Source organism: Terrapene carolina, unplaced genomic scaffold, assembly GCF_002925995.2.
Source record: "Terrapene carolina triunguis isolate 2854851 unplaced genomic scaffold, T_m_triunguis-2.0 Scaffold190, whole genome shotgun sequence".
Classification (NCBI taxonomy): Eukaryota; Metazoa; Chordata; order Testudines; family Emydidae; genus Terrapene; species Terrapene triunguis.
In genome coordinates, this window is record NW_020664541.1 from 1,815,713 (window position 1) to 1,841,857 (window position 26,145).

The 26,145-nt window shown below is 43.3% G+C and overlaps 2 protein-coding genes across 2 annotated transcripts in view; both read right to left on the minus strand.

Moving 5' to 3' along the window:
- Nucleotides 1–11,120, minus strand: part of ADIPOR2 (adiponectin receptor 2) — a 77,322-nt gene extending 66,202 nt beyond the window's left edge. The window contains exon 1 of the mRNA XM_026654335.2: nucleotides 10,995–11,120. The gene's annotated coding sequence lies outside the window, so the exon portion shown is untranslated. The remainder of the gene's footprint in view (nucleotides 1–10,994) is intronic.
- Nucleotides 11,121–19,792: 8,672 nt separating this feature from the next.
- The window catches only part of WNT5B (Wnt family member 5B), a 95,992-nt gene continuing 89,639 nt past the window's right edge, over nucleotides 19,793–26,145 (minus strand). Inside the window, exon 5 of the mRNA XM_024204538.1 lies at nucleotides 19,793–21,340. Coding sequence (XP_024060306.1) covers nucleotides 20,882–21,340 — 459 coding nt within the window. The 3' untranslated portion in view covers nucleotides 19,793–20,881. The remainder of the gene's footprint in view (nucleotides 21,341–26,145) is intronic.

Consider the following 26,145-nt stretch of genomic DNA (forward strand, 5'->3'; position numbering starts at 1 on the left):
TGTGTGTACACAAGTGGCAAACCTTGGCTATGAGAAACACCTGGACAAGTCAATTTTGACATTTTGATATTTAAGTAACTTGTCTATATTTCTAAATGCTACTTTGGAATTGTTTCAACTGACATGAGCAGTCTCATAATTCCAATGGCAGACAAGCTTGATTGAAGTAAATAAGGATACATATTTAAGGATCCATAGTTCCATATTAATACCAAAATCATCTGGCTCAGACTAGTCAGCATAGAACTAGGATAGAAGTTTGTCTTTGTACCAAGATTATGATAAGACCTTGAGTTAAATTGAACTGATTTATTGTTTCTTGAAAATTGCAATAACCAATGTTGAGTTCAATTTGACATTATCTAACCATCTTTATTTTGCTCTCTGAATTTCCCATTGTCTTCAAAACTATTTTAGCTAATAACCCTAAAAATTCATAATTCTCCAGTCTATACTTTAGCCAAGGAACACAGATCCAAAGAACAACAAGAAACCTAGTAGAGGTAACAGGTTAAATTTAACCTATCTTTTTCACAGCTCCAGGACACTGTAACGGGTTCTACATCAGGGGTTCTCAAACTTGTGTACTGGTGACCCCTTTCAAATAGCAAGCCTCTGAGTGCGATCCCCCTTACAAATTAAAAACACTTTTTTATATATTTAACACCATTATAAATGCTGGATGCGAAGCGGGGTTTGGGGTGGAGGCCAACAGCTTGTGACCCCTTGAGGGGTCCCGACCCCCAGTTTGAGAACCCCTGTTTCTACATAATTCAAGTCCAAGAACTCCACCAAACCAAGAGAGCAAGATGGTATTTAAAGCATTAGAAGCTTGGAATGATCCAGTAAATTCATGGATTATATATGATATGCAGTTTGCACCTGAAGCAACCCACTATGAAGTGCATTGCAGTAGTAGACCTACATTGCAAAAACATGCTTCAGTTACAGTTCAAACAAGTTAAACAATTTGTTCAGAGAGCGACAAAAAAGTTAATCTCGAATTTTTTAGCCACCAGGCTTCTTGCTCCAACTACTAGATAACTCCTTTTCAGACTGTAACCTGCCAATATTCTTGAGATAAAAGCCAGTCTTGGCCATGCCCACGTTTTCCATTGCACTGGCTTTCTGAAGAAACTCCACTTTCAGATTGGGAGGCCTAGATCTAGGCACTTTTACTAATACCAGAGTTCGACCAGCACTAACAAAAGGAATCTACTGATTAGATTCAAATGCATTATGCATATTAATTCTATAGAACCCAAGAGCTACCTAACGAGTGCAAGTGCTTCTTTTCCTGCTCCATAGATTTAAAGCCTCCACGTTCATTGAATGTTCCGTAGAAGGCAGCATGAATTTTAACAAAAGGCTTTGAATTAGCTGTATGGATCTTCATTACTGGAAGCTGTGCCCTAAGCCCCACTGCAACACTCCAAAGAATTCATGTAGAGATTAATCGAAATAGCACAATCGCGTACTCCTTCAGCAAAATCAGCAGGATTACAAAGTGACATCGAAGTTTAGCAAGCCAGGGTGGGTCCCATAATGCCCTCATATGGTATCACTTATCTGCTAGCGAATTATATGAATGTGCACAATTGATTAAACAATTAAAACATCAGGTCTCATTTTAGACCTTGCACTTCACATATGTAACAGTATTTTAAGAGTGCCATGCTATTCTAGCAATAAGCAGATATCAATACATATAATAATTGCTGCATTATACCAGGACAAACAAAAACCATTCCACTCATTCAGAGCAAGTAAGATGCTATCATTCCCACCCTGTTCCAGGGGTCCTTTGCCTTATGTTTCACTACATCTGGGGATCTGGCTCCAGATCCCCATCCTAGAGGCAGCACAAATGGCCTCATCTTTAAGCAAGGGGGAGCAGAACCCACAGTCCTCTGAAGGATGGGGAAAAAATTACACCACAAGCAGAGAATCAGTGAAATGTTTCCTATCTGGGGAAAGCTTGATAACTGAGCTTTGAAGAACTGCTGTCAAGTTTGATAGAGCTGATAAACTACAGAAGAGTACAGGTTAATTTGAAGTTGATACCAGGGGAAAAATTTATTAATTTGGAGACAAAAGAAATTGCAAAAAATTGGTTTTACAGGTGGGGAAAAACAGATTTGTTATAGGTGAAAAAGAAATGTATCCATGTTTGCATGAACATATGAACAAGTATATATGGCTATATGTAAAAAGCAGGGCTTTTACTTATTTGCAGTTAACTCAAGCGATCAACACAAAACAAATTAACTAGATTAAAAAATAGTCGTGATTAATTGCAGTTTTAATTGCAGTGTTAAACAGAATACCAATTTAAATTATAAATATATTTCAAAACATTGAAAATCAAATATTTATTTCAATTACAACACAGAATATAAAGTGTACAGTGCTCACTTTATTTTTTTATTAAAAATATTTGCACTGTAAAAATGAAAAAAATATTTTTTAATTCACCTCATATAAGTACTGTAGTGCAATCTCTACAATGAAAGCGCAACTTACAAATGTAGATTTGTTTGTTACATAACTGCACTCAAAAACAAACCAATGTAAAACTTTAGAGCCTACAAGTCCATTCAGTCCTACTTCTTGTTCAGCCAATTGCTAAGACAAACAAGTTTGTTTATATTTATGGGAGATAATGCTGCCCACTTCTTATTTACAACGTCACCAGAAAGTGAGAACAGGAGTTTGCATGGGACTTTTGTAGCCGGCATTGCAAGGTATTTACATGCCAGATATGCTAAACACCCGTATGCCCTTTCATGCTTCGGCCACCATTCCAGAGGACATGCTTCCATGCTGATGATGCTTGTTAAAAAATGTGTTAATTAAATTTGTGACTGAACTCCTTGGGGGAGAACTGTATGTCTCCTGTTCTGTTTTACCCGCATTCTGCCATATATTTCATGTTATAGTAGTCTCAGATGATGACTCAGCACATGCTGTTCATTTTAAGAACACTTTCGCTGCAGATTTGACAAAAGGCAAAGAAGGTACCAATGTGAGATTTCTAAAGATAGCTACAGCACTCGACCCAAGGTTTAAGAATCTGAAGTGCCGTCCAAAATTTGAGAGGGACGAGGAGTGGAGCATTCTTTCAGAAGTCTTAAAAGAGCAACACTCGGACGCAGAAACTACAGAACCCAAACCACCAGAAAAAACTGGTGGCATCGGACTCAAAGAATGAAAATGAACATGCATCGGTCTGCACTGCTTTGGATTGTTATTGAGCAGAACCTGTCATCAGCATGGAAGCATGTCCTCTGGAATGGTGGTTGAAGCATGAAAGGACATATGAATCTTTAGCGCATCTGGAATGTAAATATCTTGTGACGCCGGCTACAACAGTGCCATGTGAATGCTTGTTCTCACTTTCAGGTGACATTGTGAACAAGCGGGCAGCATTATCTCCTGCAAATGTAAACAAACTTGTTTGTTCAGCCAAACGCTGAACAAGAAATAGGACTGAGTGGACTTGTAGGCTCTAAAGTTTTACATTGGTTTGTTTTTGAGTGCAATTATGTAACAAACAAACAAAAAATCTACATTTGTAAGTTGCGCTTTCACGATAGAGATTGCACTACAGTACTTGGATGAGGTGAATTGAAAAATACTATTTCTTTTATTTTCTTTTACAGTTCAAATATTTGTAAGAGAAATAAATATAAAGTGAGCACTGTACACTTTGCATTCTGTGTTGTAATTGAAATCAATACATTTGAAAATGTAAAAAACATCCACAAATATTTAAATGAATGGTATTCTATTTTTTAATCGTGCGCCAGCCCTAGTTTGTGTGTTACCTTCATTCCCTCCACCCCAGATCTCAGCTCACATAGAAGAGCAGGAAGAGGAGCTCAGACACCCCAAAAGGAGCGGTGTTTCCCCAGATCCCTGAACACATGGTGGGCAGGGAAAGGGGCTCAGACCCCCTGCAAAGAACCAAGACTCCCCCAGATCCCAGCACATATAGGGAAGGGGAGAATTCAGGTCTGACAGGCCCCACCACATCTAAAATCCCCAACTCCCTCTGCTACTCATAGTTCTCCAACCCCTCCCATCTTCTCCCCTAAGCCTCCGGACCCCTCTTCCCTCCCCTAAGCCTCCGGACCCCTCTTCCCTCCCCTACCACTCATTCCCACAATACACCCATTCCTTGCTGCAGACCCAAACCCCTCAGCCCCTATTGCCTTTCTTGCACACCTAATCACCCCTCCTCTCCCAGTAAGCATTTTCATGTGTAAATTTATTTTCTTTTTAAAGACAGTTTCAGCATCTTCTGACTATTTTGCTGTACTCATAACATTTTTTTTTTTTTTGAGAAAAGAAACACCCCCCACACCAAACAGTGACACAGGTTGATTTTTCCCAAATGTTTTCAGTTCATTCTCAGTTTTCTGCCCAAGGTGGATTTCAAAATTCAATTCGCAGGCTCAGAAAGGTGTCCCATTCATCTCAATGAGATGTTCTCATCTGATAGAGAATACCCCCCATGGTGATTAAAATAGCTTGAAACAATAGTTACGAAACAAGTGAACTGCTTCACTCATGTCAATAGGTGTTCCCTTTCACCCATCCCCAGGCCGGAATTTTTCATGTTCTCAGCTCCTGACCCCAGTCTCAGCTGTGTTCTTGGTGCATGCCTTTTCTAAGGTCCCCAGAGAGGGGCAGGGTTTACCCAGATCCTGGCTCACAAGGGATGGGAGTTGGGGAGAAGGGCTCAGACACCAACAGAAAGGCAAGCCCCTCCCAGACCCTGACTCACAAGAGGGGAGCAGGGAAGAGAGTCACACCCCCAAAGATAGGCAAGATCCCCCAAGATCCTGGCACCTACACAGGAGAGGGACCAGGCTTTAGGAACCACTGGTGGGACAGATCCCAGCTCACATACAGGGTAGGTAGAGGGATTCAGACCCTCCAGATAGGAAAGCCCCCCCCCCTAAAACCTGGCTCCCTTGAAGAGGAGAAGGGGGGTTACATCCCTACAGATGAGCTGGGGCCACTAGATTAAGGCACACAAACAGAAGAGGAATGTGGGACCTGACAGGCACTCCCAGTCCCCCTGTAACTCACTCTCATGTCCCCTTCCCAGTGCCCCATCTCCTTATTCCCCAACCCCTCTCTCCCTGTTCCCACCTACTCTTCCACCCTTAATCACCTTTTCTTCTCAGAATTTCCTTGTGTAGTTTATTTTATTTTCAAAAAATAGTTTCGATGCCCTCTGAATGTTCAGTTGTGCTCAGATTACATCTGACCAAAATAAAAATCTCCCTTTGATAGAGGCAGATTGGGGCAACATGCCTCTTTTTTATTTCGGATTTCTGCCTCAGTAGATGTTGTGGTCATTGAATCTGAGCATCATGTCTTTGAAGCCACCAAGGTCCTGTGATGTAGAAGTAGTTATCCAGAGAGTTAGCCTCTTCGCACATGCTCAATAGGGACAGAAATAACCATGAGGCTTATGATGAGCTTAATTGGAAAAGCAAAATCTTTTGAATTAAGATTTAAATTTGATTTCCCTCAGAAGGTGCATGTAATTTGGGGGTAACTGTAAAGCATGGGACACCCTGATGTGATTAGCTGAGCCCTGGTTTGATCTCAATCTGTGAGCATAAAGAGGCTGCCAGAATCTCTCAACTTTAAGAAAAGCTGTCTTTCCCTCCCCTTCTTCCCCCCCACGGGCTGTATCCCTTGGTCAAATGGCCCCAAATTTAGATCACTAACAGAACCCCACACCTCTGATGAGACACACTACATTTCAAAACAATTCAAGTAAACATGTAGATTTTACAGCACTTAGAGACAAGCTTGAAACAGAAAGCTTTCATTCTGCTATAATTGTTTGTATTACAACAACAGTCGGGTGCCAGGTACTTTTGGCCAGTACTCCAGCCGCTCCAAAGCCCTCTTTTTCCTTCTGTTAACAGTGCCTGGTTTTATCTTCTGTTCTCAGAGGGCTTTGTTAGCCCTGCTAATAGTGAGTTACAGCAAGTGTCACATTCCCAGAGGACTCCATTAAATTTCATGGCCAAAGCTGAGTACTCTAATGATACTGAAATCCATCCTAATGCAAGTTTTCCCTACATGGACATAACTTCATGCCAAGAACCCTGTACTGACCTATAGGTGTAAGGATGTGTTTCTGCAAGTGATCCTGCACTAAATCACGTGACCCCCATAAGCAGCTAGTCAGCATCCAAGATTCCCCATCATTCAAGTGCTTTTATTTTACTGAATGTTGTCTCAAACAGCTTCCAGAAAACTGGGGAGATCCTTATGGACTGGAAAGAAAGAGGCTAGTATTCCTCCATGAGGAATGTTTCATTACAGCAGCACACACAGACCCGTAATTCTGGAAAAGGGAAAAGGAACTCATAATGAATACATGCCACCATGCATACAACATCTTGTATCTAATCTGCTCATCTTTATTCCATCGCTGTCTCACCTCTATGCCAGATGGTGTCTACTCAAGCAATACTAAGCAAGTCAACAAGTCTAGAGCCCAACATTTAGACTGTGAAAAATTGTTTTGGTTTTTAGCCACTCCCTTCTTCCCCCACACCAGGATGTGACTCAAACACACAGTGATTTAGACATTTCCATGCAGTGTTGGAAATTCAAACAAAATAGCACCATGTGTGCCAAGAAGGAGTAAAACTGACTAGTAAATTAAATCATTAAAACTGAAATCTAAAAATCTGAGTTAACGTGTGCAAGGAAAAGTTTGTTTTTAAGTATCAACATTGAAAGTGCTCATTTAAATTCCTGAGCTCCCTAACTCTGCCAGTGCTCCCCTGTTTAAGTTCAGTTATTCATCACCTCTCAAACCAAGGCCATGTCTACACTACAGTGCTACAGCAGCACAGCTACAGGCTGCAGCTACACCACTGTAGTGCCACAGCACAGATGCTTCCAACAGCAACAGAAAGGTTTTTCCAACACTGTAGGTAATCCACCTCTAAGAGCCTCTAAGAATTATTCCATTGACCTAGCCACATGCACACAGTGGATTAGGTCAGCAAAGCTGTGGTGCTCAGGGATGCGACTTTCACATCCTGGAACGCTGTAGTTACATTAAGCATAGACCAGGCCCAAGTGAAAAGCAGCCTTAGCAGATGAAACTACTTTCCAGAAGGCAGCCAGCAAAACATCTCACACTGACCACAACCTTGCAATGCAATACATAGCTTTCTGTATACACAAAGGTTTTTGCCATTTCATGTGCCCCCAAAGTAAACCTGGAGGTTTGTCCTGTTGGCCTGAACTGGGTTAAGTTAGGCCTTTTATTTCTACATAGACGATTCAAATAACTCGTCCAATAAGCACATATCTTGTAACATTTATGCTCCAGCTAGGTTTTATGATTGATCTTCTGACATTAGAATCACAAGTCTCAGATTCCAGATCGACCACATAGTTACTGCCAAGTGGTGGGCAGAAACAACCCTTCCACACATCTTATTGCAGGGCTTTGAAGAGGCTCTTCTCTTGCTTTTAATAAACTATGCTCTGAAAATAGGATGCTGTGTACTGAACCCATGTGATTTGAATAATAGAAGCCTATGTTAGTTATCAGAAGTGAATGCAGTGGGGGGGAATCTAGAAACTAGCCATTTCAAAGACTAAGAATGGGTGGCCAAAAACAAAACTAATTTTGCCACCACACCCTTACTTTTTGCAAACTGATTTCTTTCATAATCCTTATTTATCAAGACCAATTAATTGCTTAGAGCCACTAACCCACCATCCAGGCACAACCCTACAAAATCAGTGCGCCTGCTGAAAGCAAGGGGAAAACATTTGTTTAAAACAAATTCAATTTTATACTTCCAAAGCTCTATCAAAGAATGAAAAGATTTAAAGTGATACAGTCTTTCCCCCCAAACACTTTTCATAACTGCTTCATACTCCTGTGTAGCAGGTTCTTTTCTCAGCTACCCACCGAAGTACTAAAGTCCAGACTCTCAAACCATAAATACATTAGCCTTTGAAAAATGACTTCTTTCCATTTGAAAACGTAAATTTTACTTAGACACTTAGTTCATTGAGTACATTACTTAATGCAAACCCTGAAAACTTCCCCCACAAAATTTCTTTGTCAAGATTTTTCTGGTGTGTAGACAAACAGGGTCTCCGGAGAGGGAGAAGCGAGTCTATTCCTTTCATATATTTCACAGCATGATTACACAACTACATAGCCTTGGAATGGCTTTTCAGAAAGCTATTAGTGTTCTAATACTTAGTACATGGAGACACAAGAATGTTGCAGTGTCTGAAACAGCAGCACAAGTGCTGGTCTGATGAGACCATCAGAGGGGCCTCACTTTTTATTTTGTAATGTGTTGGAATGAAGCAAGATCACACAAAATTCACCACTTCAAATATTCAACTGAAGGTTCTCTATGGTCAGTTTTGACTAAGTGTTAGAGAAGACACTAGCATTATGAGCCCACTGCCAAGTGCAGTTACTGATAACCACCCCTTCACTAACTGATCAATGGCAACTCAAGCACCTGTACAAACAGGCTTTTAAGGATCCCTTGTGATGTCTTGTCCTTTACACCCAGTGTAAAGGGGTCAGAGAGTTTGCAAGAATCTCATCCACAATTATTAACATGCTAGTGGGCATCAGCGTCTGCCCACACTAGTACCATCACTATTACTGCTCGTCATGGAACATTACTGGTGGAAAGTTAGAAGAAAAATGGTCAAGTTGTTTAGACAGGCCTTAAGACCTGATGAGGTTTAACTAAACTGTTTCAGCAGTGATGATAGTTAATGTTCCAAAGGTGACCATGTAGTGACCCAGTGAACTATACACATTACTGGTGTACTAAGGAGGTAGGTTATTTTACAATGAGAGGTTTCCCATTAGGAAAGCACTTTTGTTAATCAAGTGTTTTCTCATCGATGATAAATCAGATCACTAAAAGAAACAAACATTCACCATAGGAGTTGCTGCTATATCAGTCTGCTGTAAAACAATCCCTTCCCCTCACCTCACATTTTAACTGCACTTAAGAAAGATCAGTTTGATGGCCTGGACTGAGTTGGGATTGATAGTGGGACTGAGCCTTTCACCTCTACATCACTGGTTCAGATTCAGCCCAGCTCAATAGTTACCCTTCAGAGGCCAGATCAAATACTATGACATTTTACCATGCTCGAACTCTTGTCTACAATCTGATTTACTAACCTGGTTTAACAGGTTAAATTAGAATAAATATTAAATATTTCATCACTGACATAATACTAAACAGGACCGTCCTGTTCCACACTGACTACTAAACTGCATTCAGCCTAAAGATCAGCTAACAGAACCATTGGCAAGTGTACAAATATGGTAACGTGTCGGGATGTAGACAAGGCCTAACAAATGATTTATCAATAAAATCCCTACAAAACGTGTCCACACGACAAAACCATCACTACAACTGGCACTAACTGGAACCCCTGCTGGCCAAGTAACAAATGAGACAGGGTGACGATGTTTCCTTCTCCCCTAAAGGCAGTCCTTCCAGACACAGTTGAAGCATGCAGAAGGGTGGTGTGGGGAAACTTACTCTGCTTTCTGCCTGTGCTCCACCTGAAATCCCAGGGGGCACTTCCCAGTTGTCAATTCAGCACTTATCAACACGAAAGTTAGTAATTTTTCTGTTCTGAAGTATTTTATAGACTGCTTTTGGTAAGGTAGGAAAGTTACACATCACATAATTAAGAATTTCAAAGACTGATTTCTGGGGAGACCATAATTATTTTCCTCAGAAGTTAAAGTGTTCTGACACTGTTAATGTTCTACTTCCATACCCTATTGCAGTCAAACATGCCAAGTAAAGACTTCATTTCCAAGTCTTAAAAAGAGGGTTATACCATAAGGATAATTTTAACAAATTAAATCATTGAAGAGAAAATTAGCTACTCACCTAAAAACCTCCTCAATTGCACTAATAGGTGCAATTTTAAATAAGGAATAAATATGCAGAACAGTTTCTGACAAATGTGCAGGACAGTTTACAGATGCAAGATGGCAAAGTACACATCTCAAAGAGGTTATAATCTAACATTGAGTAACAGTTGAATATTTGTTGACATATAGCCAATATGGAGACATGTCCAAGAAGTCATGGAATCAATTCCACCTTTTTGTCTTATTCAATGCTTTAAATATCCTGAAACACATAGTATCCTCTACGCAGAACAGTGACCCTCTCACCTTTTACATTTTTATTGTATTGTTGTACATAATGGGTGAGCACTTGGTTGATTACATATCCTGTAAGTGTGTAGTGATACCACTTTGTATCTCTGTACAGTGTTATGGCAAAACAAAATACAATTTATTTTTTAAAAAAGTAACTCATTTAAGTCTCAGTCAGAACTGTTTGGGTTTTGCTTATTTGGCTATACTGAGCTTCAACCAGAATGACTGTTTTTCCTCCCACACAGAAAGTTTTCAGTATCTCCCTCAATCTGCTGAACTACCGAACATTAATGCTGGGGTGTAGACAAGTTCCCATGGGCAGGCAAACTAAAAACCTCCTGATTCTTATGTTACATAGAGTTTTAGTCCACCCATAAGGATCAGGAAGGCAGAATCCCCCTGCCAGACGGACAACAAAGTTCATCGCTTATAGGAGGCTTCGTGACCCACTTACAATACTTCACGCATATAAAGCACTCTTCAGCGAAAGATCTCAGAGTGCTTTATGAATGTAAGCAAACACTATTACTCCAACTTGATTTCTCGCCAGCCCTGGTGCTGGCATCAGTTCAGATATTTGTGGGGGGAATTGGAGTCTCCCCAGCCCTCGCACCAGTGTCCGCATCCCCTGCCCTGCCCTGCCTCGCCGGAGGGGGATGAAGGATGCCCCAGTGGAACGACACGGGGAAGGGCCCAACCCCAGAGCCCCCCGCGCAGGCCCCGGCGACCCTGGCGTAACGTCCCGCTCCCCGCCGCAGCCCCTCACCTGCCACTTCCCCCTTCCGACGACCGCCTCCGTCCGCGCACTCGGGAGGCCCCACGATGACACCGCCTCCTCCGCCACCGGGAACGCCGCTGCAGCAACGGCCACGGCCACCGCCTCCTCCCTCCCCCTCCACTGCCTTATCGCCTAGCTACTAGGACTTGCCCCAGAGCGTCATCATCACGCGGGCTGCCACAGCCAATGCCTAGTCAGCCTCAAGGCGCACGCGCAGGCCCCTACGGACACGTGCTCACGGGATGCCCAAGTGTATCTTGGGTGATGTAGTCAGAAACTAGTCCGCGCCGGGCTGGGGGAGTATGAGTGCGCATGTGCACGCAGCGCGCTGTGCGCTGCGGCCCTCGTGCGCTTTTACCCTGACCTTTACTACAGTTACGTAATTTGCGTAGTGATTCCCAATCCCTTCCTCAGGCTTATTATAGCTACGTGTCGAGCGGCATCACTCTTTGATTGGCTGAATGAAGCTCGTGACGATCGCGCGGGCTTTTAGTGTCTTGTAAGCGAGGCTCGCGCCGGGAGGCTTTTGAAACCTGGGGGGGGGAGCGGGGGGAGATCCCAGAGACCGCCTCACAAACACACGTTGCCTTCCTCTGCGGGGGGAGCCTCCCCCCGTCCCTGTGAGGGCTGCTGCTTTGACACGAAGGGGGGAGTATCCCAGTGGGCAAGTCTTTCAGACACCTTATGAGGGGTAACGTCCTCCCTTTGGGGGACAAGTTTGTCACAATGCAGTTAGGGACAAGGGGGTCTCTGCATAACACTGCTATCCCCCCTCGGTGGAAGTGGGGGGGGGTCACCGTCCCCTCCCCCCCCCCGAAGAAATCTCCACAGTAGTAGCAAAGTATCCACATGCATAAGTATTTGCAGCATCTTGCCCAAAGCAACAAAGATTTAATAGAAAAATAGTGCACATTATTTAAAAATATATTTAAAAAGTTAAGATTCCCAATATAACAGTCCTTGTCATAATATAAAACCCATCGCAACATCACACCCAATCATATTTTTAAAATACAAAGCTCTGAGGGCAGGGGAATGTATACATTAAACTTTTATCACAATTATATTTGTACATATATGTACAACATCCACCACACATCAAAATATATTTATGAGACTTCCCTTGTGATGGTAAGTTCATGTGTATGCAGTACAGTACATCAAAAAGGAAAATACAGATAGTGAGACAAATACTGTTCCACTATATAATTTAAAAGATAAAATTTAAGAAGCAACTGCAGAAGTAGTTCAAATAGAGGTACAAGAATGATTCAAGGTCTCAAATACCTGCCTTACCATGAAAATTTTAAAATCAATTTATATAGTAGAACTGGGCAGAAAAAAATATTTAAAAAAATTTTCATTGGCATGGGCCTGGCCGCTGCTTCCCGCAGCTACCATTGGCTGGGAACGGCAAACCGCGGCCACTGGGAGCTGCGGGCGGCCATACAAATGGAAACAAACTGTCTGGCGGCCCGCCAGCAGATTACACTGACAGGCCACAGGTTGCTCACCACTGATCTAAATCCTCTGTGAAACGGAATTAGCTTTCTCTGCCCAACTCTACTATTTAGTTATCAAAGAGTAGGTTAAGAGGTGACTTGATCACAGGCTGTAAGTACCTACACAAGAAGTTTTCTGATAGTAGTGAGGCTCTTTAATCTAACAAAGGCATAAGAAGATCCAGTGGTTGAAAGTTTAAACTGCAAAATGGAAACCAGGGGCGCATTTTTAACAGTGTGGGTAATTAACTGATGGAACAATTTACCAAGAGATGTGTAGTGGATTCCCCATGACTTGACATCTTTAAATTAAGATTGGATGTCTTTCTATAATATATGCGCTAACCCAAAAAATTATGGGCTAGATGGAGGAATTATTGGATAAAATTCAGGGGAGTAAAAAATAAGGAACAGGACTCAGACTGATTTTTAAAAGAACTAAATATGTCCATCTTAATCAAATAACCTTTTAAGAAAAGAAATGATAACTGACTACAAGTTTTACTAAGGAAGGAGAGGAATTATTAACAGCAATGGAATTAAAATAAGCAAAGAAAAATATATGTATTAGCCAGCTAGTCCACAAAAACTGGCACTAAAAGTATGGGGCTCTAGTGCAGGGCATTTGTTCCCTCTTGGAACCTATTCAGAATTGTTTTCTTAGAAGAGTTCTTGGTGTTCCAGGTTACTTACCTATTTGTACTGAGGTGGCAACTTACTACAATTTGTACTGAAGCAAATTCTGTATCCTAGAGCCAAATAATGTTGTTTTTCCTTTTAAATACTGTATTGGAGTTACTATAATGCTGGATACCAGACTTCCAAAAATGTTCATTTGCTGGAGGAGAAAATTAATAGTTCTAATTGGCTAAGAATGGTGAGATTAAATTCAGCCTTCCACATCTCACATTCTTGGGTCTATGGGCAAAACTGCCATTTGTCCTTATGTGGCAATGCCACGGCCTGCCCCAGTCATGATTCTGTGCTTAGTTAGGGAGAGAAAGCAGGCGCTGCAAAGAATCTGCTGCTTCCTTCCTGCAAGGAAGAGGGAAGAGAAAGGACAGAAGGGTTGGGGATTGGGGAATGCCCTGTCAAAGACTTCAGTAATTTACTTCCCCCGGGATCAATTCCTTTCTGAGTCATAATCCCTCCCCAGAGCTGCTTCTAGGGTGGGACATAGTTGTGCTGCCCTTAAACAAGGCGAGAAGTTAGGTCATAATCTAGACTTTATTGAATTGATGAGACTATGAAAGAGCCAGTCAATTGTTTCTTCGCTGGATTAAAAACTGCAGTGTTTTTCTCTGGACACTGCTGTGAGCACAGAGCCAAGATTGACTGTTGTGGATGAAGAAATGAAAGTCTGGCTCTACATTAAACAGAAACACTAACAGTTCATTTAACATACAAGCCCAGTCTAAAAAAGAAAATAATAATTTTACCTTCATGCCCCACCCTGAGTGTATTGTATTGTAACATACTAATATGTATGTATACCACTGCTCCCTATTGATGGGATGAAGAACTACTCATCTGTGTGTCATAGGCTATATACAGTAAATAGCTAATGGAGATTCTCCTGTAGTTCAGGTACTAGGGGCCTGTGTAGTTTGTGTGAAGCATAGTGACAGTTGTGATTGTCCTAGGTGGCTATGGATTCGTTACTATATTATTCTAATTGTGCCTCTCATCCTGGTCATAAGCAGGGGTGCTGGAACAATTTGTATAGCGGGGGTGCTGAGAGCCATTGAATCAAACTTTAAGTCCTGTATATAATGGAAACCACTTCAAGTCAGGAGGTGCAGCAGCACCCAGCACTCCTAGTTCCAGCACCTATGGTCATAAGCAAAGGTCCTGCCCTGTGCCCTTGATATCATCGGAAGATCATGTTGCTGTGCTTATAGCCTAGAGAATTTTGCCTCTTGTTGCTGCTGCTTCACATCAAAGGAAGTCTGCAGGTGATCACTCACCATACCCCTCAACTTCAGCGCATCCAGATGAGGGAGTACTCAGAGAAACTAGTGCTTCAATTGAACATGAGGACTATCCATTTCTAAGTATTGTCACAGATGGGTTGTATGGCAAGCTGATGTCTGCAGAAGGCCATGCCTGTTGAATGTAAAAACAACCAAACAATATGGCCCCATCCCTGGGGCATTTCTTTCTCTGTACAATCGAGACTCTTCCCAGAGACCTGGTGGCAAAGTCCAAACAAACAGACAGACAGAAAGTCTTGTAATAACGTACAAAACAAACAAAATGGTCCCATCCTCAAATATCTTCCTCCCAGGCACTCCTGGTAAGATTCCAAACTCTCCCCAGAGATCTGGTGGCTAAAGTAAATAACAAACAGCTAGAATTTATTTGCAAAAAGAAGAGAAAGCCACTGCAGAATCTCCCTACCCAGACTCTCCTACTATCAGGCAAGAGGCTGTCCCCTTCTCAGCATGTCTTCCTGTGGACCCCTACAAATCCCAGAAGCCCCAAGGGGATCTGTATTTCCCAGATTCCATTTCGTTGAGAGAAGATGGGAACATTGACCTCCCAAACGTCAAGCGTTCTTGACAGACTCAGCAGGCTGAGTTTTCTCCCACAAACTACTCCCTCCCAAAACCATTTTTTCTCTCTCAGGGCTTGTGTCTGTTGACCCACACATTTGTCTTTGAACAAGCCCTTTGGAATGAGGTAATATGGCTCTGCACACTTTCCCCCTAGATCTTAAGGAGCCAGTGTACCCCATGACAGTACACAATTAACAGCCCTACCTGTCCCTCTTATGGCTGTCCAGTTTTGGGGAAGGAGGGGAGAAGTAGCTGTCCTCTGCTTCCTACAGGGAAAGAGAAACTGTTCCTGTTGTTGGTTCTCCTTCCTCTGTTCTAGCAGGTGCCAGTGTGCCTTTCACACCCTCTCATGCTCTCCTGATGAGAGTGGTAGAACTCCTGTGTCATCTGAAAAGGGAGAGGGAGAAGCGGGATGGCAACAGCTACACCTTTATCCCCTGCAGGAAGAAGTCTGGCAAAATAGAGATATGACAATAAAGCTTTACGGTGATCTTCATATTTGTTATATTGTTTTTAATTATTTTTATCCTTGGGTATAAAAGGCCATGCTTGTGCTCTGTTTTTCCTGGTGCGTATTCTGGTGGCTGTAAGCATTTTGTTTTGTTCATCTTTGATAAGATGGGGGAGGTGGTTGCGGTCCAGTGGATATGGCACATGAATGGGAATCTGGGATCCTATTTTCACCTCTGTCACTGACTCACTGTGACCTTGGGAAAGTCAGTATTCAAACCTCTGGTTTCAGGAAATTGAGGTTTACAAAATCTGATACTTACCCCACTGAGCCATCTCCTCCAGCCCTGCCTGAGGTAGAATACATCAGATCAGCTCATGTATATAACATTTCCCTTTGCAACTTACAGTGCAATGGAACTTTATTTCTTAGAGTCTTCAATATAATCTGTATCCTAAAATGCAGTTAAATAAAAGCTGAGCGAGAAAATGTGTGTGATTATACACAGCTGTGTGTAGATACCATTGGGATAGCCACTTTAGAGATGCAGGTAGACACCTGCCCTCTACCAGATGGAAGATATCAGACTTCCTCCAAATGGAGACCTGAGGTTTCTTTGGGATGCTGTGTGAACACCGGCAGATGATGGCAATTGGCAATGCTGTCTTTCTTTGGCCAGAGGTTACAGATTGGTCCCACAGGGTGCACATTCTTCACAATAGTTTAGGGATGGAAAGGGCAGAATATCTTATGCATTTGAACTGCAAGCAAAATTTAGGCAATCAGGTATTTGGCTCAGAAACCAGACTAACATCTTTAATCTTACAGGCTACCATGAGCTACTTAATTACCATGAATGATCAAATCATTACTTTCACATTTCATTCAGAAAACAGCATCTCCCGCTAACACCAGGCTGGTGTAGGGCATTTGTTCAATACAGACTCAGAGAAAAGAGTGCTTCTTGCTGAATCCCCAACACCACCTTAGTGTTTCTTTGATGTCCCTCATCTAGGTACCAATCTAGCCTGCCTCTGTGCTGTTTTGTTAGAGCTATGAGTGTTACGGCGCAATGCCGTATGGCTACAATAATTAATAGTAAATATTAGTTATTAGCATTCTTAATTCATACATCTCAAAGTGCTTTACAAGGGAAGGCAAGTATCATTACTCTCGTTTTATATATGAGGAGACTGAGGTACAAAGATGTAAAGTGACTTGTCTAAGGTCAGTGGCAGCGCTGGAAATAGAACCCAGGTCTTGACTCCCCATCCTGTGCCTCTGGATCACACTGTCTACCTAGCAATGTGCAATTTAAAATCCACTACTTTCTCCCTCATTGGCAAGGAGTAGTTCCTCTTTGGTTTTCATTTGCTGCTTGCCCTTCCTTGGCTTTGCACACATCAAGCCAATCTAAATATGCTCTGATTTACATTCTTATTACTATCTTATTACTCTTTTGTGTGAGGGTGCCACATAAATTGTTCTTTAGCTAGAGATGGGCTGAACCAAAATTCTGGATCCCAACCCCCCGAACTTTGGGAAAGCTCAAAGCCAAATCATTTGAAAAAAATCCAGGGAAAATTCTCTGAAAAACTGGAGGATGGCGATTTTTATTAGAATCCTTGTGAACGTTAGGTTATTTTTAATATAATTCTCAATGATCAAGGCCTCCAAATAACTGGGGTACAGAGACGCTTCCAAACGTTTGGATACTTCTCTGAGCCTATAGAACAGAGGTGGGCAAACTATGGCCCGCGAGCCGAATCCGGCCCGCCAGCCGTTTTAAGCCGGCCCTCAAGCTCCTGCCGTGGAGCGGGATCTGGGGCTTGCCCCGCTTCGGCGCTCCAGCCGGGACGCAAGGTCGGGGGCCGCTCCACGTGGTTCCTGGAAGCCGCGGCATGGCCCCCCTCCAGCGCTCCGGCCAGAGAGCATGGTCGGGGGCTGCTCCACATGGCTCCCGGAAGCGGAGGCATGGCCCCGCTCTGGCTCCTACATGCTCCAATGGCCCAGCTCCAGTGGCTCCCTCCAGCGCTCCAATGGGAGCTGAAGGGGCAGTGCCTGCAGACGGGGCAGTGTGCAGAGCCACCTGGCTGCGCCTCAGCATAGGAGCTGGAGAAGGGACATGCTGCTGCTTCCGGGAGCCGCTTGAGGTAAGCGCCGCCCAGAGCCTGCACCCCTGAGCCTCTCCCCCTACCCCGCCCTGATCCCCCTCCCGCCCTCCAAACCCCTTGATCCCAACCCGGAGCACCCTCCTGCACCCCAAACCCCTCATCCCCAGTCTCATCCCAGAGCCCACACCCCCAGCCAGAGCCTGCACCCCTTCCTGCACCCCAACCCCCTACCCTAGCCCTGATCCCCTCTGCCCTCCAAACCCCTCGGTCCCAGCCCAGAGCACTCTCCTGTACCCAAACTGCTCAGCCCCACCCCAGAGCCCGCACCCCCAGCTGAAGCCCTCCCCCCCGCACTCCACGCCCCAGCCTGGAGCCCCCTCCTGCACCCTGAACTCCTAATTGCTGGCCCCACTCCAGAGCCCGCACCCCCAACCAGACTCCTCACCCCCTTCCTGCACCCCAACCCAATTTTGTGAGCATTCGTGGCCCGCCATACAATTTCTATTCCCAGATGTGGCCCTTGGGCCAAAAAGTTTGCCCACCCCTGCTATAGAAGAAGCCCTTCAATAAGCCTCAAACAACTCCATCCATCAACAGGCTCCCCCTACTGGCTGTTGTCTTCATGAGGGAGGAAACCCAGTCATCTGCTACTCTCCTGATACCTTAAGGGGAGGATGGCAAGTCTGTATATCCTTTCTGGCATAGTCATGGAACATTTCCCACACTCTAGTTGGAGAAGGGGGTTGTGGGGCACTTCACTCCATATCTCTCCAACAGAAGGCCTCCAACTTCCTCCCTGTTTGTTTCTTTCTCTTAAAAGTTGGAGAGGCTTGACATTTCCCTCCTCCCTTGGGTCCCCACTGTGTCATCACTTCCACTTGCAATTATTTACACCCACAAAATTTACTGTGGTGCAATGCTGGAATATGTGTTAAGATTCCCTTACATGTATGGTCTTTAATGTAAAAGCCAAGTGAAAAGACTTTGAATTACTGGATATATTAGCAGTGCCTGGGGGGTGTCATATACAAGTATTTAACACCTTTAAGCACTGTTGCAGTAAGGATGGAACAGAACAGGGGGGTGAGCTTAGAAGGAAGAAAAAATCTTTTTAGATATATCCAATATGCAGTGAGTTTTATTACTGAATAGGAAATGTATAGTATCCCCAGATTGGATAGCTCACACATTTGAACTAATCTTGGGCTCAGGCCAGTTCCCATTGAGGTTTAATTGGAGTTGGGTCAGGCCACTGTATTCATATTTTTCCATGCATGGAAAATTATTTCTGTTACTTTGAATTACTATACCATTGGCTTTGGATTTTATATAATAAAATAAATTTAGGACACCTTTTGTATTCCAAGAAATTGCTCTCTGCAATGCCAACAAATATCTTGACTGTTGAATAAGAAACAAAAATTGGATTACAAAAATAAAAAGTGGACACATCTGTAAAAATAGGCAAACTAATCACTAAGCATTATTTTTCTTTCTTATGGATTTCTGGACTCTTCCAATACTTTCAATGTGAAATATACATTTGCAGGATTCTCTGATGGTTGAAATAGTGGGTTCTGTAAAAGTTGCCATGTTTGATCAGAAATAGAAGTTGTAAAGATTTAAAAATCTAGTTTTCTGGACTATGGATCTTGTCCATTAATTGGAATTTTTTGTTCATTTGAAATTTGTCAATAAAAAACTCGGAATGTCAGTAAAAAATGGGAAGTATATTAGTAAATGTTTACATTTTGAGGTTCGCTTCTCTGATTCCTCTATGCCTGCAAATGAACTCTGCAGATGCCATGAAGGGCAGGAAGTATCCTGTGCTAGGATCAGCATATGTTCCATCCATATTTTACTAATTGAATTTTGTTATAATTGCAAGAAAGTTAAGAGAGATTAGTAGATTTTGCTAATGGGCCTCTGTTCAAGCACCTTTTCATTATTCTCCATTATCACCACAAGAGGGTGCAGAATGGGCCTCACTCCTTGAACAGCTAGCCCACATTCTGGTGACAAAGTCATCCTTGGTACAGCTCCAATGATTGCAGTGGGTTTACACCAGAGAAGAGTTTGGCCCCTTGGGCTCTGAAATAAATAACAAAACAGAATAAAACAAAACACACACATATACAAGCAAGAGAGAAAGAAACCTCAGTGAGGGGTATTTAATGGTAAAGAGAAACTGTACATCTGGGACAAAAGAGGTGAGGAGGATTGAAAAGAGCTGGGCAAGGTGACCATTCGTGTCCACTTTGAAGGGAAGAAATGGCAACAATGGTAAGGACTGAGGTGCAGTGTTCATCCAGTCCCCTTCGTGTATGTATGGCTCTCTCACACACTCCACTGACATACACATGAAGTATATTTCTTTCCCAAAGAGCCCAATAGGACCAGGAGACAGGTAGCAACTCCTCATCCACAAAGACAAAGTGGGTTACAGTAGGGGGGAAAAGGATTTCCTTGACAGACTACCCTAGACAGGGCTTTGGCAGATTTTTCTCATTGCCCTTGAGGTACAGAAGAGCTAGATGCTAGTTTCTTTTAAACTCTCAGGATACAGTAGTTCTTCCCAATTGAAGATCACACCTTCCTCCCTCACTTGGAACAGGTGGTCTCCCCACCACTGTGCAGGAGTCCCTGCTCTGTCCTCATTCCAAGTACTCTACATGGTACCTTGTATTTTAATCCATATTCTTCAGCACGAGACCTGGGTGACTTTCCCTCTTGTTTGACAAAGCACCAGCACTTCCTTTATAGGGAGCAGAAAATGGGTCCAAGTCCTCTTGTTTTGCTTGTCCAAAGGGCTTGGGGGCCTGGAACATGAATAACTAAGGCTCTTCCATGTCTGATTGTGACTCCAGATGTCCAACACCATATAAACTTTTGAGTTTTAAACCACGAGATAGCAAAGGGAACCCACTTTTCTCTTCCACGTCTCTAACCATGAATCAATCCCCTCCTTCTGGAATGAGGTGGCTATGGGGGGAGTTCCTTTTGAGCAACTCTTTGGCTCCCTTCACTCTGATTATAACATCCAGGGGGAGAAGGGTCAGAGGGCAAATTCCCCCTTTGCTCCACAGCTGAATAAAGGGAGTGGCAAACTGTCCAGTCCGATGGGGAAATTTCAAAACCAAAATGTCTCTTAAATAAGCTTCTTTAATTATTATCATCTATTTATTTATACAAATATAAAATATATTTATATAGATTTATATAATATAGATTTGTTGCTTTGGTGACTCTTTCATTTACAGACGTACTGGTCGACGATCTCTGTGCACTTTTTACACTTGACAAAGCAGCACCAGTGGAACTTGCAGTGACAGCGCTCCACCTGGATGCTCTTGAATTGGTCATAGCCCCGGCCACAGCACATCAGCTCACAGCCATCCATGCCCTCTGAGGTCTTGTTACACAGCCGGCCCTGAGTGCCCAGTGAGCCAGTGGTCTCATTGCGCAGGCAATAGTCAGGGCTGGGGTCAATGTAGACCAGGTCCTCCTGCGTAGGTGAGTTGAAGCGGTTGTTTACCAGCTCCAGCTTGCCCTTGCGACTGATCCTCATAGCAGCTGCACTGTCATACTTCTCCTTCAGCAGGTCACCCACCTTGCGGAAGTCTGCCAGCTGCAACCAGCAGGTCTTGAGGCTGCAGGAACCCGAGACACCATGGCACTTGCAAGCCACATCTGCTAGCTTGTATACAGCCTGCAGGGAGAGCAGATGGAATCAGACAAGAGCTGCATTAACCTTTATAGCACTGGGAACTGGCATAATTGCGCCGAGTTCCTCTTCCTTGCATACTTGTCCTGACCATCCCCCCAGTTCTCTCTTTCCCCAGAACAGACACAATCCTCCTTAGACTTTTGGCATTGCCATCCCCAGTACAACTGATCCCCTAACACTTCCACTTCTATCCACAGTCCACCCAGACGTGGGCCTGCCAACCACTTTATCTTTCCTAGTTCCTGACCTGAGGGCTGAGTCAAGCACAGGAAACAGCAAGGGGAGAGAGCCCTACTATTGGAAATGCTCCCCAGTCTTCTGGACTAATGTACTACATCCACCTCTCCTCAAAGCCCATAGAAGCAATCAATGCAACAAAACACCTGGGAACTTGTCAATTTCCTATAGCTAAAACAGGTAAACGATGCTATAATTCTAGCATTATATCCATATCCTCTTGAAATAAATCCCAGGCTCTTTCCCTCTATCCCCATTCAAGAGCTTTGTTCACTCTAAATACAGTTTCTGGAGGAATCATTCTCTGTCAAAGAGGAACAGCTGGGATTGTAATAATGGTGTGAAAAATTAACAGATTCACATCAAGCTTATATAAGCAAGGCATTCGCTCTCCAAGGAAAATTCATGTTTCTTCAATGTGTCACCATTCTGTGTACTGAGACTAATAACTGCATAGGATTTACAGATTTAAGTGCAACTTTTGCACCACCTTGTGTCAAGTTATTCCTCTACACCAAAATAATCCCTCAGGGCTTGTCTACACGGGGACTACAGTGGCATAGCCAAACTCAACCATAGTATAGACGCAGCATACAGCAACAGAAGGGGTTTTTCTGTCACTAGATAATCCACTTGCCTGACTGGTAGTAGCTAGGTCAACAGAAGCATTCTTCATTGGGAGTAAGGTTGGCATAGCTACAGCATGAATTTTTCATACCTCTGAGCAATGTAGATATATCAATCTGAATTTTAAGTGTTGACCAAGCTTCAGTTTCCTCATCTAGTGTCACGGTATGGCTGGCCTAAATTTTAAACATTTAAAAAGCAACCACTAGTTTTCAGAGCTTCATTTAGGAGTGCTCAACTTGAGCTACTTTGAGCCTGCTTTTCAGATATCAATGGGTGCAGTACCTCTGAAAATCCAGCTCAAAGTATTTCAAGTTGGACACCCAAAATTAATTATTGCCTTTGAAAAATTTAGCCCAGTGTGCATTAATCTCTCAAAAGCATGTGTGGAGATGATGTGAGGAAGAAGAGTCATGATTCTTCTTACCCTAATAAGGAGAGAGACAGACATTAAAAAACCACAAGAATAGAAAAACTCAAAATCAGTGGGGGAAAAAATTAACAGGTTGGGTTTGTTCATTACACTGAACAGAACTGTGTAAGTGAAACCAATCTCTCAACTACTTTAGAGATTCCACAGTATTGCTACTAAGACTACTAGTGAGTAGGTGTATAAAGGGTGCCTAAGCCCCAATACGGCTGATAGCTAGTAGAGATTCTGCTTTAGCTCAAGTGGTAAATCTTTTGGGGCCCAGTCCAACTCTCAGAGAAGACAATGCTCTGAGCCCTTAGAGATGAGGGGCTTTAGTTCCGTTCCTCTGCGTGTGATTTACTGGTAATTGCCCTTCATAGTGTAACATAACAGCTAAAGATCTGAAGCCTCTGGACTTGCCTTGGATTTGACTATAACTGTGCAACACCAACCACATAGCTACCTAAGGATCCCTGTACTGTACAAGACTGAACTACACTTGAATTTTCAGAGCACCAGACACTTCCTGTATCCTAACTGACTTGCCTGCCTGCTTGTTATACATTTGTGTTAGCACTTCTTAGTTATTGTTGGGTCAAATCCCAAATTACTCATGCCTCTGTTGCCCTTGCATATGTTTTTATAAAGTAGTTTGTTTCTTCCTAATCCTTGGCTTTGTTCCTTTAGGAAAACATTGCAACTTGATCCCCCTCAGTTAATATCATGGGACTGTCAGCGTTTACTCTGACTTGGGTTTAAATGGCCGATTCTCAAAACATCTGGGTAATGATTATGCTGTGGAATGTGTATGCTACCAGTACTCACAAGCCCCTAAGGAGAAGTAAGCCTGGTCCCACTTTGCTTAGATACACAGTCCCCCATCCATTAACTGTGGGAATCACGACTGCATTAGTCCCAAAATGATTCTCCCTTTCGCTATCCCTTAGCTGCTGGGATGGGGAGAGGGTGGGAGAAATTGTAGGTTCTTTACTGGCTGAGCTAGGATCAAGGTGAAGAATAACAGACCCCACAGGACGCTGTAAAGACTGGGTCTGGTCAATGGCCCTGCCACAGAATCAGTCTGAAAGTATGTTCAATAAAAATGTTTAAAGCCTCCTTTCCACAAGCCCAAGTTCCTTTCTGATTCCTCTCTCATAAGAAGGGGGATGGGAAGAGAATTAATGGAGAATTCCTATGTGGTTAATTAGATGGCCCCCTCCCAGCCTCACCTGGCACTGGATGGAGTGACTGATGATTGAGGCCTGCTATATGTTGACTGGGTAAACAGTGTGGAAGGACAGACTGCCAAAATCTGAGAGACAGGGAGATAGATAAGAAATTAGGGGAATGAGAGAGGGAAATGGAGACCAAGTGGAGAAAAAGACAGATGGAAGGAAAGGACATGTTGAGATAACAGTCAAAGACAAACAAACAAGGGCAATAAAGCCAGGAGCCAGTACCTCAGAAACTCCAGAGTGGAGTGGAGAGGTGATGGGGTCAAGACTGTGTCTGAAACAGAAAAGAACATTGTTCTCTTCACATCCCCACCCCGACCTCCCAGCTCCTCCCCGTTAATCTGGGTAGGGGAAAATTCCCCCTCTACCATCAGAGCTCCACACACAAACCAGGCATTAGGGAGAATTCTCTCGCACAAGAACTCTGTCTCTGAACCAAGATAGGACGATATGGCAAAACTCCACCCAGAAACCAGAGGGAAAAAATGTCTCCCTTCAATTCAAACTCTGTCCAGAAACCAGAAGACAGAAATCACACTCTCACCTGAAAATCAGAATGGGGGTAGAATTTAAGGCCACTTGCCAATGACCACTGGTCCCTCAGAGAATGGGTACAGCTTATGGCCAGGTGAGCCATGCTGTGGTTTTTTATATGGTCCCCACCCCTCTGACCCTCTCATGTTCTTCCCCTTCCTTTCTGTCTCTATTTACAATATATGGAGTGCCAAGATCCCATATTGCTTCATATTCCCAAGCATAAAATCCTTAACGTGAAAATTTAGCACAATATAGAGATTTACCACTGTGTGAGTAAGTCACAGGTGTAGGGAGACAGGCTGGGCCACTACTCCATGGACTGGACTCCATGGACTGCCACTCTGTGCATTGGCAGTATGCCAGGCTCAAGCACAGGAAGCTATTCTTCTTGCTCTCTAATTGTTCATGTTCAACTTCATCAGCTAGAAATGTGTGTGTGTGAGAGAGAGAGACACTTTCTGCCTCATTGGGTCTGATTGTGTCATTCTCTTCTAGGCTGCTTACCTGCAGCTTTCAGTCACTCACTGTAGTGAACAGCATATTAAAGGATCATTGTCCTGGAGACAGGCTCCACATTTAACAGCAGTCCCTAGAGGCTACGCTTTTGTTTTAATTTTTCACCTAGTTATCTCACCTCTCCCCACATCACCTCTATTCAGAAGGAACATGTCAGATGCTTGTTCCAAGGAAGAAACTCATGGGAATTAGTGTGTTCCCCATGGCAACCCCTCATCACTAGAATTCAACCCAGCCAAATACATCTCTTAGCTCAAACACAGTCACTTTTAGGCTATGTCTACACTACAGACTTTACAGTGGCAAAGCTGTACCACTGCAGCTGCACCGCTGTAAGGTCTCCTGTGTAGCCGCTCTATGCTGACAGGAGAGAGCTCTCCCACCGCATAATTAAACCACCCCCACTGAGCGGCAGTAGCTATGTTGGTGGGAGAGTGTCTCCCGCCAACATAGCACTGTCCATACCAGCACTTTTGTCAGTGAAACTTATGTCAGTCAGGAGGGTGGTTTTTTCACACCCCTGACCGACAAAGTTTTACCAATAAAAGTGCTCGTGTAGTCATAGCTTTAAAGTGAGATGTAAGATCATGCTCTTTTCTATATTTTAAGACCAGAAGGGATGATCTAGTCTGACCTCCTACATAACACAGTCCATAGAATTTCACCCAGTGATTCCCACATCAGACCCAATGGTATGTGGTTGATCTTCAGCATATCTTTTAGAAAGACACCCAGTCTTGATTTAAAGACTCCAACTGATGAAGAATGCAATATGTCCCTGGGTAAAGCCTTTGTTCAGGCTAGCCGCTAACTGCAGACCATGAAACCTCCTAACCCTTAAAGCGCTATCTACAAATTCAACTATAACCACAACCATGTACAAAACAGCAGCCCAAACACAGTTAAAATGTGATTGTGTCTAGTACTGAAGACAAGACCTGACTGTTTTAAGCTGAATCCCTGAACCATGATACAACCCAGCTCTATACAAAGCTATAACACTGTTTGAGCTTGTGACACAGTAAGATTCCTGTTCACATGACAAGACAGAACTGGATTTTAACCATGTTGTGGGACAAACGTCTACTAACTTGATCCCCTCACATAGCTATTATTGTAGTCTAGATGAACCCCTAGTCTACTGGCTGCTATTTGCTATGTTTGATCCTAGTGAGAATAATTAAACATAATTTACATGGTTGTTTAATGAAAAAACTGCAGCG